The 15,510-nt window shown below is 30.5% G+C and overlaps 1 protein-coding gene across 1 annotated transcript; it reads left to right on the top strand.

The window, feature by feature from the left end:
* Positions 1 to 11,827: 11,827 nt before the first annotated feature.
* Positions 11,828 to 12,510, top strand: LOC107933777 (uncharacterized). Its single transcript, XM_016866061.2, has 2 exons — positions 11,828 to 12,017; positions 12,100 to 12,510. The coding sequence occupies exons 1-2, from the start codon at positions 11,834 to 11,836 to the stop codon at positions 12,351 to 12,353; spliced, it is 438 nt and encodes a 145-aa protein (XP_016721550.2). The 5' UTR covers positions 11,828 to 11,833; the 3' UTR covers positions 12,354 to 12,510.
* The last annotated feature ends 3,000 nt before the right edge of the window (positions 12,511 to 15,510 follow it).

Consider the following 15,510-nt stretch of genomic DNA (forward strand, 5'->3'; position numbering starts at 1 on the left):
GAGTTGATTGATTTTCCATAAGTTTCATTTACAATTGGATGATTCCTAGAATCATATCACAACTTATCTTTGTATTGGGGTGAGTTTGTTGATAATAACCATTAGGCATAATGATAAATTCTACCCTCAACTTTACATATGTTTTCAATTTGGTTCTTATTCGTTTTTTCATTTGAATTTGACCATTAATCTTTTAAAAAGAGTCAAATTATCTTTTTAACAAAAATGCTGACTAAATCATTAATTTTTAACGATATTTGCATGACAATCTGTATGACAACACATACGTGCTACATCCTAGGCACTATTTGTCTTATATGTTACGTCAACAAACAATTTAAAATTTATAAAACATTCAAAAATAAAAAAATACAATATAAAAAGTTTATAAAAATTCAAAAAAAAAAGAGCATGAAGTATATGCGGATTATCATATGGGTTGCTATATTTAAAAATTTATTGTTTGAATTAGTATTCCCGTTAAAAAATAATAATTTGACTCTTTTTGGAAGGTTGATGGTCAAATTCAACCATTTTTAAAATCACGAGGGCTAAACTTAACTTAAAAGAAGAATTAAGATCAAATTGATAAAACATGTAAATATTAAGTATTAAATTTATCATTATGCCTAACCATTAATATCACCTTTGGTTGTCGTTGTTGGGAGGAGCAACTATGGTTACAACTATAGTAGTTTTTGCAACTTGAGGCATAGTTAGATTATACCATAACTTGCCTTACTTATTTGAGATAGGCCGGTTAACCACTATTACTTTACATTAATTGTCGGGACATGTAAGCTAGACACGAAAATTTAAAAGAGTAGAGTCATCACTAACTAATTTGAGATACGTCGGTTAACCACTTATTATTTAAAAATTAAAGACTTATCCTAAAATTAACTTAAAAAATATTAAGAACTAAGATTTAAACTCATCACCAAATTTTGGATTTGAGTAGGGAAGATTGTAACACCCCTATATATAATGCCTATATAATGATAATCCTACAAGGTTTGGTTTGGTAATTAAGATTTCTAACTTAAAAACTTCGAATTAACTTAAATTTCGAATCCAATTAAATGATTAAATCAAAACACCGCCTAAATTAAATCAAAATCTAAAGTACAAGGAGCGTCGTCGTGAAAAACCTCAATTAGCAGACCAAAGACGTGCTAGAACTCTTAAAAATCTAAACTATAATGCATGAAAAATTTACATCGAACTGGATCTTAAAGCTGTAAATAAAAATTCAAATTCAATTAACAATTTTAGAATTAAAGTCAAATAAAAAGAAAATAACAGGAAAGGCCTAATTTTAAAATTTTAAAAATGTAGAAGCAAAGGGACTAATAGAGCAATTTATTTGCTCAAAATTTCGAGAATTAAAAGATATTTAAAATCCCAAGGACCCAATCTGTCATTACAAAAGGTAGAAGCCCCCTGAAAACAAGTTTAAAAACACAGAGGAACTAAATAAGAAATTTCCCACATTCCCTATTATTTAAACTCGAAACCCCAAATAGTCTTTCCATTTTTTCTCAATTTTTTCAATTTCAGTTTCAAAAAACCCTCTCCTCCCTGTTCAGGTTCAATATACGGCGAGCTCTGCCGCCGGAGAACCCAAATGTTCTTATAATGTTTTTCATCATTTTTGTTAATAAAAAATTATCAGTAAAAACCATGTTTAGTCTTGCTTGATTTGTGTAATTGGCTACAACATGACTAAAATGGCTTTAAACAAACCTAGCCTTGACTATAAAATAAAGGTAAACTATACAAGTGATTACCGAACTATGTCGTAATATTTTTATCTTAGTCATTCAATTTTAAAAATTTTCAATTTAGGTATTAAACCTTATATTTATTTTTATTTTGGACTCCCTGATTAAATGCTAAAGTTACATATTTTATGTAATTAAATTGGTTAATTTATGAGAGTGCACCACTAATTTTTCCATGTTTTTGTTGAATTTTGTGCAGGGGTGCAATTTAGGGCTAAATAGAAAAAAAAGGAAACAATTGGGCTAGATTGAAGAAAGGAGCAAAGAAGGAGGGCCAAAGCAGAATTTTTCCAAGATTAATTAGCTGAAATTTTTGTTGACTTAGTGGGAGATTATGTAGGGATTTATAATATTTTATTCATTGATTTTCTATACTAGTTGGCTCTTAATTTAGCAAAGCCACTAGTATAAATAGTGGACTAATTTGTTCATTTTTATCATCAAGTCTTGAATCAAGTTTTTAATTACCAAGTTTTTTTATTAAGTATCCATTTCAGCTTTAGGCCGGAATTAGCCTCGTCAAAACTCGTGAGTTACGCACCCGAGCAAATTAACTCCTAAATTCCAGTACTTATTATTTCTCCGGATTAAGAGTATGATTTTGTCAACTCACAAAGTCAGATCAACATTAAGTCAAAAAAGACGTCGTTTGATTTAGTGTGGTTAGATGTACAGTTGGACTTCCGAAAGGAACGTTTCTAATCGGTTTTCTGTGAACACATTGGCGTGCCAAGTGGAGATTGTTGTTTGGTTCCGTCAAGGGAAGTAGTAACCGGATTTAAATGTCCCACGTGGTTGAGGGCATTGGTTCAAGCTAGGCTCTTCTAGAACGCAAAGCTGCCGGAGTTCTAAATCACGAACGCTTCGTGGTTGTTCGATCGGTAAGGGTTAGTTATTGGACGTTCCATAACTAATTTACACAAGGAATAGTTGGTGTCTGAGGCGTCCTTGGTAGCTATAATTAGCTTATTGGGAAAGAGGAGTTCATTTAATTTCGAGGATCGGTTCAAAGACGAGGAAAAATCCGTGCCTAAAGCTGAGCTTATTTTAATTAATTTTTCTTCAGATTTATTTAACTGCTTTTTATTATTTATTTTCGGCTTTTACTTTTTACGCATTTTATTTATTTATTTCAGGTTCCAGGTTTTCGATTTTATCCTCCCCCAAATTTCTTGGGCACGACAACTGCACCGACATAAATCTGGTTAAGAGAGCAACAATTTGCAGTAAACCCAGTCTCTGAGGGATCGACCCTACTCCCTATACTGCTTAAATTTGCAAAATTAGGTGTAGGTTTATATTGGTGGATTCGACACCCATCACTCCCACCATTAAAATAGTGTGACCTTTTGTTAATTAGTACAATGACACATTCGGTCCTTAATTCTTACATATACCTATAATTTGAGCCTAATTCTAAATAATTTAATAAATTTAACCCTTCACATTTACAAATTCTATCAATTTAATCTTCAAACTTCTTAACCAAAGCTTTTAGCTTTTAAAATGGACACATTCTACATTTGTAAATTTGTAAACCCCCGGAAAAAAAAAAACTTCTCCGATTGTGCCATATATGTTAATAAAAAACATTCTTTTAATTCAAGGATTATCATCAATAATGAAAGTTTAAATTTTTTAAGTGAGGTTTAAAAAATATTGCATGTTGAATTTACTTTTTACTTTTATTTTATTTTATTAAATATATTTATATAAAAAAAATTATTTTACTTGTGGAAATACTAAACTCAGTAATAATATTCAATTAAATACATCTAATATCCAAAAACCATAAATGAAAATAAATTTTATAATAAGTTCACATTTACGCAACATTCAAATTGCATTGAAATAGAAAATTTGGTCATCTTAATTTTATGTTTTGTGTAGTGAAAACATTATAACTTGCCTTTTACGATTTATTGATCTATGTTTATTATTATAATTTTCTCTTGAATAGTTTTAGATTAGAAAATCTTAATGGATAAAAATATGCACATGCATGCATTCGCGAGAATTCTTCATTAATAGGAGATATTATTGAAAAGCTGAGCGAAGGAGAAATGAATATGGTACTATTTGATGCCAAATATTTATATTAAAAGTATGTTATATTTGCATTATTGGAGAAGCTTTTTTCTTTTTTTTTTGGGTTTTACAAATTTATAGATGTGGAATATCTCTGCTTTAAAAGTTGAAAGCTTTGGTTAGAAAGTTTGAAAATCAAACTGATGGAATTTGTGAATGTGAAAGGTTAAATTTATCAAATTATTTATAATAAGGATCAAATTCATAGAATATGAAAGTATTGAGGACTAAATGTGTTATTATACTAGTTAGAGAAAGATTTTATTATCAATTTAACGACGGGTGACCAAAATAGAAACAAATACAAAGTTTATTACCTAAATTAAAAAGTTTGATGACTAAAACAAAAATATAGACATGATCATTTGTATAGTTTATCCTCAAAAATTTAAGCTTGTACACGAATTGGCAAAAAAACTTATCTTACATAACTTTCAATTGTACCAAAATTAATATATACAATAAAGCTAAAATTTATTTCACAATTTGATTTTATTCCAAAATTCAGCACCAAAACCTTCATCAAAATATTTAATTAAATAAAACTTATTTCAATTTTCTACTGTTCCAAATTTATTGTGATCCCAAAAATTCAAGTGAAGTTGAATTTAGTTTCCATTTTAAAACCAACTTTTGATGTTAATTTTAAAATAAAAAATTAATTTAATTATAAAATTACATTGAAATGTTGGTTTAGTCTATTTTTAAAAAACCAAAAGTTTATAAAGTAAAAAAAGTGAAATGTGCTGACAAAATTAGGTGCTACAATTGCCCCTCTTTGTGCGTTGCTTGTGCAACAAAGAACGTGCAAATGTCACGGGGTTAGACTTTTTTCTTGTAATTCGTGCGACCTTAAGCGATTTCTTCGCTTCAAATGCGCCTAAGTCAGCCTAACTCTCATAAAGTGATAATTCTTGATAGAAATTCTCTTAAGACACTGAAAATATGGCGGAAGCAACTCGAAATGAAAAGAGCAACAAAAGTGTTGAAAAGCCACAAGAAAGCACTGCACACCAAGTGTTTGAGTAAATGCTCTTAATATATTCTTAATTCAAGAATTAGTTAATACAATGGGATGAATACAAATGAAGGAGGAGGCCTCTATTTATAGTTGAGTTCTCCCAAAATCAACGGTACAGATTGAGTTCCCATTTACAATGAATAACTTTTTTTACCCTTAGGAAGCTTTACTAGGTTCCATGTTCTATTCTTATGGAGTGATTTCATCTCTTCTTACATAACAATCATCAATTTTCCTGAATCTTCACAGATAACTACATTAGAATAAGTAGATGACTCTTGATTTGTATCTATATTTTCAGCCACATTTAAGGCATAAGCAACTAGATTAGCCTCAGTGAACCTCTTTGGAGGTTTAATTTCTCTTCTAGGTTTGTTTATGGCAATAGAATATTGTGAAGCTGACTGTGATGAAGAAGTAACTCTACTTTGAGTTTTTGTATTGACCTCAAGAGTAGGCTCTATTGTAGATCTTAGATCAATCTAAAGCTCCACCTGCTTCACATGCGTGTTTGAAATTTGTTGGTCCTTATTGAAAAGATCTTTAAGAGGTAAGTTATGCAGCATAACTGTAACGACCCGATAGTCACGGGTGTCCGAAAATATATTTTTGAGACTTCGTTTTCGTAAATCAGACTCGTAATAAATATTTACGAAGTTAGTTGTGTGGTTAATTAGATTTTGGTTAGGTGAATTTGTATGAATTAAGAGTAATTAGGAATAAGGACTAAATTGCATATAATGTGAAAGTTGAATTATAGATTAAAGAAAAATTTAAGGGAACAAAGAAGCAATTATGCCATTGCTTATAAATGAGGCGGCATAAGCTTTAAAACATGTGAAAATTTATTATATATATTATAAAATAAATCTTAAATGTTGAGTAATATATTATATTATTATAATAAAACAAATAAATAAAAAGAAAAAGGAAATAGAAAAAGAAAGAAAGAAACTGAGAAAACCAAACGAGGGAGAAAAAGAAAGAAAAGAAAGAAGGAAGGAAAAAATAGGGTTTCAAAGTTCCAAGCTTAATTGGTTAGTCAATTTAGTCCATTTTCTGTAATTTTTATGTTTTTAGAATCCCGATATTAAATACTACCCTACTCATGTCAAAATTTTAGAAATTATTGAGTTTTTAAATGTTGTCTATGTTGAATAATTTTATTATTAGGGATTAAATTGATAGATTTTTAAGTTAGAAATGAAAAAGGATTGAATTGTAGAATAAATTGTAAATTTTGAGTAATAGGGACTAAATTGTGAAAAATTCAAAATTTAGGGATTTAAGTGAAATTAGGGAGTTAAATCTAGTCTAAAGTGGAATTTGCATGAAAATATAAGATTGATTGTGATGAAATAAGATTAGTCTCGGTTTAGGGTCTAAATTGGAATTTAGGTAAATATTGAGTAAAAATTTAAATACTCAATATGAGATTGAATTGTGTTGTATTGATGAATTTTAATTGTTTTAATTCCGTAGCTAACGTCGTACCGGAACCCTCGACTAAGAAGGGAAAATATAATGTCGGCGAGGAATAGCTCGAAATTTCCAATTTGTATTTCTATAATCCGAACTTAGCTGTTAATTGTTGTATTTTGATTAAATGTTAAGGTAAGTGATTGAGGTGAGTATTTGACATTTTGATATTGAATTGAATTTATATATGTGATTATATGAAAAATTGATATTGGATATTGATTGTTTTTGAATTGTGAAATTAAACCATATTAACTGTATCGGGCTGAGCCGGATATAGATGGCATGCCATAGGATTGGAAGAGTTCAGAGATTTCTTTGACTTCGAGTCGATGAGACACTGGATGTCAATTTACTACTTCGGATATATTTGGTGAGGCATTCGGTGCCAATTTACTGTGGTTTAGCCAATGAGACACTAGGTGTTAACTTATTACTTTGAATTATCCGATGAGGCACTGGGTGCCAAACTGGTGTGTTTTGGTTGGATTCGTGTATCCGTTCAAGTCCGAGTCGTGTTAATAGGGGGTAAATGAATAATAAAGTCTTATAATTGATATTGAAATGGAATGATATGAGAAATGAAGTGGAATAGTGAATTGATTATTTTATGGATAAAGCAATTGCATAAATGAAATGTGATTTAAATTATAAAAAGCTATTTCTATAGCAAGCGATGGAAATTGAATATTGTATGGTTTTAAAATGTTTAATTGTACTTAATATTTTATTATACATAAATATAGTTTTATATTTAAATATTCGAATTATAGAAATACCACTGAGTTTTACTTGCATACGGTTTTGTTTTCCGTGCGCAGGTTAGGTATTTAATTTTGATCGTCGATTCAACATCCAACAATGATCTCGAACTCAAACGTGGTAATGTTTATCCTTTTGAAATGTGTCAGCATGTACCTAGGGTGTCTAAATAATAATTATTTTGTGGATTGATTGTAAATGAGATTATAAGTTTAATATTGGTTGGTTATAAACATATAAATATGTGTTTGTGTTAAAGTCATATTATGGCAAGTTAAATGGTGTTTAAGTGTTCATAAATTAGGCAAAATAGATGGAATTAGGTATGTTTATAAATTGGATTTAAATTGATGCTTTGATGAATTGTTTTGATGATATAATTGTGGTACCTATGAACGTACATTGGTTCGACATCTAGGATGATTATTTTGACATGTTCTAGATGTGTTTGATCATGTTTTGAATTGGTTAAATGAATGATTTTTGAGTTGCTTATTGTCCAAGCTTGCAGGGAATGGTAAACTTGTTATTTAAGGTACATTTTGGCCATATGGCATTGTGAACCCTGCAGCTATGAAAATTTTTAATATTTCAAAAAAAAATTTTGAGTTTCCAAATTAGTCCCGATTTGTTTCTAACACGTATTTTGGGCCTCGAGGGCTCAAATAAGGGACATTATGTATGAATTTAATTGGTTTTTTACCTGAATATTATATGATATTAATGTTTAAATTTATATTTATTTGATCAATAAGCTTCGGTAATGCTTCGTAACCTTATTTCGGCTACGAATGTGGGTTACGGGTGTTACAATAACAGTGTCATAAAAAATAACATCTCTGCTAATTACAACTTTCTTAGTTTTAGGACACCATAACTTATATCCTTTAACACTAGCCTTAAGCACAAGAAAAGCACTCTTAATAGATTTAGGTTCCAATTTACCATTATCAACATGAACATATGTAGGACACCCAAAAATCTTTAAATGAGAATAATCTGCGAGAGTACCAAATCATACCTCTTGTGGAGTCTTTTTCTCAATGGCAATGGACGAAGACCGGTTAATAAAAAAACATGCAGTGGAGGTCGCTTCAGCCCAAAACGACTTCGATAAACAAGCATTCGACAACATACATCGAACCTTTTCCATGAGTGTTCTATTCATTTGTTCTGCAACACTGTTTTGCTGGGGAGTATGACGAACTGTCAAATGGTGAACTGTCAAATGCCTCACGATCCTTTCTGATTTGCATAATTTATTAAATTTATCTGAATAAATTTCCAAGCCATTATCTGTGCGAAGGTGTTTTATCTATTTTCTTGTCTTCTTCTCAATCATAGTCTTTCAATCGTTAAACGTGAGCAACACATCACTTTTCTATTTCAGGAAGAATGCCCAAACTTTTCTGGAAAAAATATTAATGATCGTCAACATATAGTTAGCATCACCCCTAGAAGGCACTCTAGATGGACCCTAGAGATTAGAATGAATATAATCTAGTAAATCGAACTCTCTTTTGCTTCCCAAAAGCATAGTGCTCACAAAACTTCTGTTTGCTAATACCTTGTCCATCAAGAAGTCTTCTTTTGCTTAATTCTATCATATCGGTCTCACTCATCTTCCCAAGGCGCATATGCCAAAGTCTAGTAACATCATCATCTGACAAGGAAAAGGAAGCAACATCTGCATCACCAATAATAGTTAAACCCTGCAAAACATATAACTTGACAGTTTTCCTTTGCCCTTTCATCACAACGAGGGAAACCTTGCTAATCTTTAGAACCCCACCTTAAGTTGTGTACTTGTAACCTTTTGAATCAAGAGTACTCAACGAAATCAGATTTCTCTTTAAGTCTGATACATTTCGTACGTCACTAACTGTTCTGACGACTACATCGTCAGATTTCTCATCCTTTTGCTCCCACAGATCCCCTTATTTTGCCACTATATTTATTTTTTCAACAAGTGACGAGATTCGGGTCACACAATCTCTAACACTTCACTTGAACAAGAATCCTATAAGGATTACCTACGTTGGAAACGTTAACAATGGAAGGGATAACTACCTTGCTTGCCACTACAAACAAAATATTTGCCTCTTCAAATGACTATTTTTTATGGCATCATCAAGTTTGATGAACGTCCCCCATTCGTTACCCAAAGCTTCAAAGAAACTTGCATGCTAGAGAGACACCTCTTTTTAACACCACTTTATAGAACACTTGTTGTGTTCTTTGTCAAAATCAAATAGATCAAAGGATTCAAACTAAGTAAAAAAAAAAAGCTTGTTCAAATCATGACACCATTAAAATTTTCCGTTAAATTGCTTATAAATTCAACCACATGATAGTTCAAACCTAGATGAATTTTTTGGGGGATAGTTGGGTTTCTTTATGGGTTGGATTGGGTCATGGGAAAATCAATTGGGTATAATATATTATGTCCAAATTATAAGTAACTTAACAACAAATTTTAATGGTGTCATGATTTGAATAAATTTTTGATGCACAAGTACTAATTTGGAACAATTTTTAGTAAATGGACTCAAGTGAACTTTACATAGTATAGAGAATCCTAGTAGGCTTTGACATCCATTTTTTACCATTACCATATGGATATATTTCTTAGGGTTCCAAATATGAAAGAATGATTTGGTGTTTCCAGGTTTTTATTTTCTTTGGCCAGAGCGTTTCCAGGTCAAGAAACATCATGGAACATTTGATTTTCCAAAGTGGAAAACTGTTCAATTATTCAATTTTGATACCCTGGTAAAAGATAACTTTATAAGGTAACATTAATAAGGAAAAAAAATCTATATATTTTAATGACAGATTAAATACCAAATTATAACAGGACAAAGTTCATTAGCATTTTAGATTAATGCATGCATTCCACTATGCATTACCATTTTAGAACGGAAAAACACTGCCATAATAGTTTGACCATATAAGGAAAATAAAACAAATACATGTATTTGCACTACGCATTAGCATTTTAGACTTAAAAACCGCCATAGTAGTTGCCCCACTGGTTTATCTATATAAAAAGGAACGCTCCTAGGATTGTTTCACCCACCGCAATCATTTCTTGTTTTTGGCAAAGGTAAATCCGTAGTGCTAGCAAGCCACTAACTCTTACAAGGTCAATTAAGGTTGTACATTTTCTTAACTTAAGCTTGTTTCTTTGGTACTTGATCGAAGTAATGGCAGGAATTAATAATAGAGATGTTAATGAAGAAACACTCAATGCTCCATTGCCAGAGTTACCATCCAATGGAAGTGGCAATGCTAATAATGAGAGAGTTCCTCAATCAACCAATGGAAATCAGGTCCCCCACGGTGGAGGACAAAGACTTGACAGTAACATGGTGATGGACCCTAAAAAGCTCAAAAGGTGAAACATGCATAGCATTTGCAAGATATTATGTTTGGAAAATATTTTAAAATCTATCATTATCTTATACCCTTAAAAAGTTTCAGATTTGTTAATCAAAAGGTCAATCTCTTGGGGGTTTTGTGTTAGGGTTGCCGCAAGCCGTGAATATTCGCAAAGGTATCGACTCAAACAACTGCAATACATTGCACAACTGGAAGCAGGAGTAAAGGCTCTCGAGGTAAACAAAATCACTCCTATATATTGCTCTATTTTGTGTTTATGATCTTTGATATATAACCCCCAAATAAATCTAAATTATAGGTTTTATTCTTAGTGTTCAAGGCTATATTATTGAAGTGTGAACAGATGTGATGGTAAAAGAGTTAACCGAGAGTTAAAATATTAAGAAAAAAAGAAGTAAAAGTACACCGAAATTCATTCTGAATTTAATTTCTACGACGATTAAAAAATAGAGATCAATAAGATATAATCCAAAGAAAGTTGCTAGACAATCTTGCTTTTGTAAATAATCCGACTAGTAGTACGTAACGACCGGTACATTGCATGGAAAGAATACAATATGTAATTAATTTAAGGTTTATATTTATAATTATATAAATTAATACGATAGTAATTAATTATACAATGACGTCATTTTCAAAACTTTTAGAACGTGTTTAAACGAAATTTAAAATTTTTGAGTTTTTTAAAATGTTAATATTTTAAAATCCATCATTTCAAATTACTAGAATTTGTAGTTGCTTTGTTTTAGGTTATTGAAATTTTATAAATAAAAAAATTATTATCAAATAAATAATATAAGAAAATATTGAATATGGATATAAAAATTATAAATAGTTGTTATAAAAAAAAATTTTAAATATATATATATTATAATTAAACCTTCTCAATCAAATCATTACTTAAAGTCTTAAACATAAAATATGTTTTGATCACAAAAAATGAAAAATCTCAATGTTAAACCTCCAAAATACAACCTCTAATGGTACATGAGTGTGTGCCTTCCTAGCTTTATTGTAACTCCAAATTCCACCGTTAGAAATTAATTTCAAAATTTGTCAAATCATCATCAAGTCCACAAATCTCTGCTCGTACCCAAGCAGTAATTTATGAAACCCTTAAATGATATGTTTCATCACCACATTGCAATATGATTGTTGCTTACATCCTTGATTTTTCATTATCATAATCGAAGCCAGATCAAATTCCTAATAACACCTTATGTTAAATAAACCCAGACAAATTTCAATATTTGCAATATGAATAGACATCTCATGTTAAATCGGTAGGGAAATATTCATGTACTTTAAATTTCTTTTGGTGCCAAATCCTAACATTATCTTGATATACGCACAGGAAGAAGTGGCGAATGCCTTTCCCAAGATCAGATCTGTTGATGCTCAGAACTCATTGCTGCGAGCGGAGAATGGTTCCATGAAGGAAAAGTTGTCTACCCTCTCCGGAGAGCTTATGTTGAAAGAAGGTTTTCCCTCTCTCTTAATTTTTTTTTTTGCCCTTTCATTTTAATGAGCTAAAACCTGATGTTGGGATAATGTTTTCCAAAGCTGAATATCATGAGCTAAAGAATGAGAAGGAGGTGTTGAAGCAAATGTCTTTGATGTATCGCGCACCTGCATTTGCAGAATCCTCCCAAACAAATCATTACGGCTACCAACCGGTGAATAATATCGCCATGGATCAACCAGGATTCAATCAGTTTGTGGAACCAACAGCTCCGCAGGCAATGATGCAGAATCAAAACCCCGAGAACCAGTTTGGGTTTGATGTCAACATTAGGGACAACCATAATCTGATGTAAACTGCTAGTTTTTAGCTGCTCCCCATTTAAATCTTTATCTTGTAGTGCTTTTTAGTTGGTTTGTTGTTTAGTTATTTGCAGCACTTTTTTTAAGTCATTTTCTCGGCCATAAGCTAGAAACTGAGGATCTAATAAAATGGAGAAACAATTGTGATAAGCTGATTCATCTTAATTAACTTTCATTTACAATTGGATAATTATTTGCACATATTTTTTCCCCATTAACTTTCTCTGTAATGCACAAAATGTTTGGTTTCGTAATTAGTACTATATCAAAAATCAAGCTAAATACAATTTATTGTATTTAATAATTAAAATATATAAAATTCATTCATATTATTTTTTATATTTAAAAACTAAAATATTTTTTTTCATTTTATTTTTTTAAATTTAATAAAATTTAAACAACATTTAAATATTTTTTTAAATATTGATTTAGTTTTTTAAATTTGTAACGGTATTTATTTATTTTTTAAATGTTGAATAAATTTTTTATAAAAAAATTGATAATGTTTTAACATTATTTTAAAAAATCATTAAATTTCGTATAAATGGTTATAATTTATTATAATTCAATATTTTATTTTTTATAATTTAAAAGTAATAACAATTAACATTTTATTACCTCTCATATAATTTGGATGATATATTCAAATTAGATATATTTAAGGTAAAGTATAAGAAAATAAATAATTTAAATTAATGATTTGATTGTCCAAATTTTGATAGGACATTAAAATACAAATGAGTTGAATTAAAAATATGAAAAATAAAAATTTTTTAATTAACATTTTCGATGTAAATAAATATAATTTATTATATAAATTTGTTTTAAAGAGTCATGAATTTGAGCGTATATCCATATTTGAGAATGTCTTTTTATTTAAAAAATTAACTTTTATTTATTTAATTAGTTATAGTTACTTAATAAATGTTTATCAATTTAAGTAAAATGTTGTTATTAGAATAGGATTGAACTGATAAATTGAACAAGTTGAATTGAAGATTGATGGTCCAATCTATTCAATCAAAACGATAAAACTATCAAAGGAAAATCGGTAAACCATAACCTTTCATGTACAAAAATTTTAGAAGACGTTGAAGTAAAATTTTTTTATTTTAATATAATGGAATTAGTTATAAAAAAAAGTAATAATTTTGATTTTAAAAAAGTCTAATTGAAATAATTATTTTTGCTTAAAAAAGCAAATAAAGAATTTTCGTTTTTATACACATATTTGTTTAAAAATAAGTAAGGATAAATGGGCTCGGTTGAAAATTTCTCGCAACAATATTGATTTTTGTAGATCCATGGTGGAGGTTTTTTTTTTTTAGATTTACTTTAGACTTTTGAGGTGAAAGTGAAACTGAGATCATGAAGGCTGTTAGAGTTGTGTGACCCAAATTCTAAGAGATTGTTGGCAAGTCAAGTTTAAAAAATATAGCTTCTTTCTAGAAGATTTAGTATTTATGAGTATAATATATTTAGCATTTATTAGCATAATATATTTGACTTTGTTTAGAATTAGGTTTTTTTCAACCTATAAATTGATGTAGTTGAAACTCCTCTTGTAATCATTCGAATTTGACCTAGTGAATTTTCTTCTCATGTGCCCGTGGTTTTTTTCCCAAAAGGGTTTTCACGTAAAAATCTGTGTGTTCTTTATTTTTATTTCTCTTTTATTTGCAATATACTGTCATTATCAACGTTCTATTTTTATAAATTGGTATCAGAGCTTCCAGGTTGTTCATCTCAATCACGGTAATGGCGTCTTTGAAGTATGAAATTTCGCTATTGGATCGCAACACCAGATTTACGCTGTGGCAGATTAAGATGCAAGCAATTCTTGCACAAATGGATTGGGAGGATGCCCTGCTAGGGATAGATAAGATGTCTTCGACATTAACAAATGAAGAGAAGAAGCATAAGGATCGAAAGGCATTAAAACAATTACATCAGCAGTTGTCTAAAGAAATTTTACATGATATAATGAAGGAGAAGATCGCCGCTGCATTATGGAAGAGGTTGGAACAAATATGTATGTCGAAAACTCTAACCAATAAGTTGAATATGAAGCAGCGACTTTATACTCATTGTTTGGAGGAAGGTGCGTCTGTGCACGAACACTTAACAGTGTTTAAAGAAATTCTCTCAGACTTGGAGGCTATGAAGGTTCAGTGTGATAAGGAAGATCTAGGATTAATTCTACTTTGTTCGTTGCCCTCGTCTTATTCAACCTTTAGAGACACGATTTTATATAGTCGCGAGTCTTTCACAATTGATGAGGTTTATGATTCTTTAACCTCGTATGATAAGATAAAGCATCTTGTGGTTAAACCCGACTCTAAGAGAGAGAGCCTCATTCTTCATAGGAGACAAGAACGAAATGCTGATGATGATCGTGGAATGACACAGGAACGGAATCCTCACGGTAAATCTAAGGGTAGATCGAATTATTCAAACAGAGGTAAAACTTGTAACCTTCAAACATAGGTAAAACTTGTAAGTTCTGCCAGAAGAAAGGGCACATTAAATCTGAGTGTTATAAGCTATAGAACAATATCAAAAGGGAAAATAACCAGAAAATTCCGGTGAAACTGATGTTGTAGAAGACTACAGCGATGGTGAACTTTTAGTCGCTTCTGTCAATAATTCTAAAGTGAGCAAGGAGTGGATCATTGATTCAGGCTGCACCTTCCATATGAGTTCCAATCGGGATTGGTTTACAACTTACGAAACGATGTCTGAAGGTGTTGTTTTGATGAGAAATAATGTGACAGCCCTAAAATGACCCTAGTCGGAAAGCGGTTTCGGGACCGCTAAACCGAGTCACCAAATTATTTGAATATGATATTTATTGTCTAAAATATGTGAATATGAATGTGTGAAAGTTTTGAGCTTCGATTTAGTCGATTGCATGTGAATTTAGTAATAGGACTTATGTGTGACACTTTTGAAATGTGATAGGTTAATCCATAAGGATCTATTAGTGCATGTAATCAAAAGGGTGGACTTGCATGTCAATTTCCCCCATTTAATTACTAGTGGCCAGCCATGACAAAGGGTGATGGGCAAAACATGTCATAAAACATGTTGTGCTAATGGTTTATGGGAGAAATGATAAAATAATAATGGGAAGGTAAATGATGACAAAAA

The sequence above is a fragment of the Gossypium hirsutum genome, chromosome D08 (genome assembly GCF_007990345.1).
Source record: "Gossypium hirsutum isolate 1008001.06 chromosome D08, Gossypium_hirsutum_v2.1, whole genome shotgun sequence".
In the NCBI taxonomy this organism is placed as follows: domain Eukaryota; kingdom Viridiplantae; phylum Streptophyta; class Magnoliopsida; order Malvales; family Malvaceae; genus Gossypium; species Gossypium hirsutum.

Excerpts from the sequence above, each read along its gene's own strand:
- LOC107933777 (XM_016866061.2), top strand. The coding sequence starts at position 11,834 with ATGTACTTTAAATTTCTTTTGGTGCCAAATCCTAACATTATCTTGATA. Across the intron at positions 12,018-12,099 it reads AGAGCTTATGTTGAAAGAAG|CTGAATATCATGAGCTAAAG; the intron begins GTTTTCCCTCTC and ends TGTTTTCCAAAG.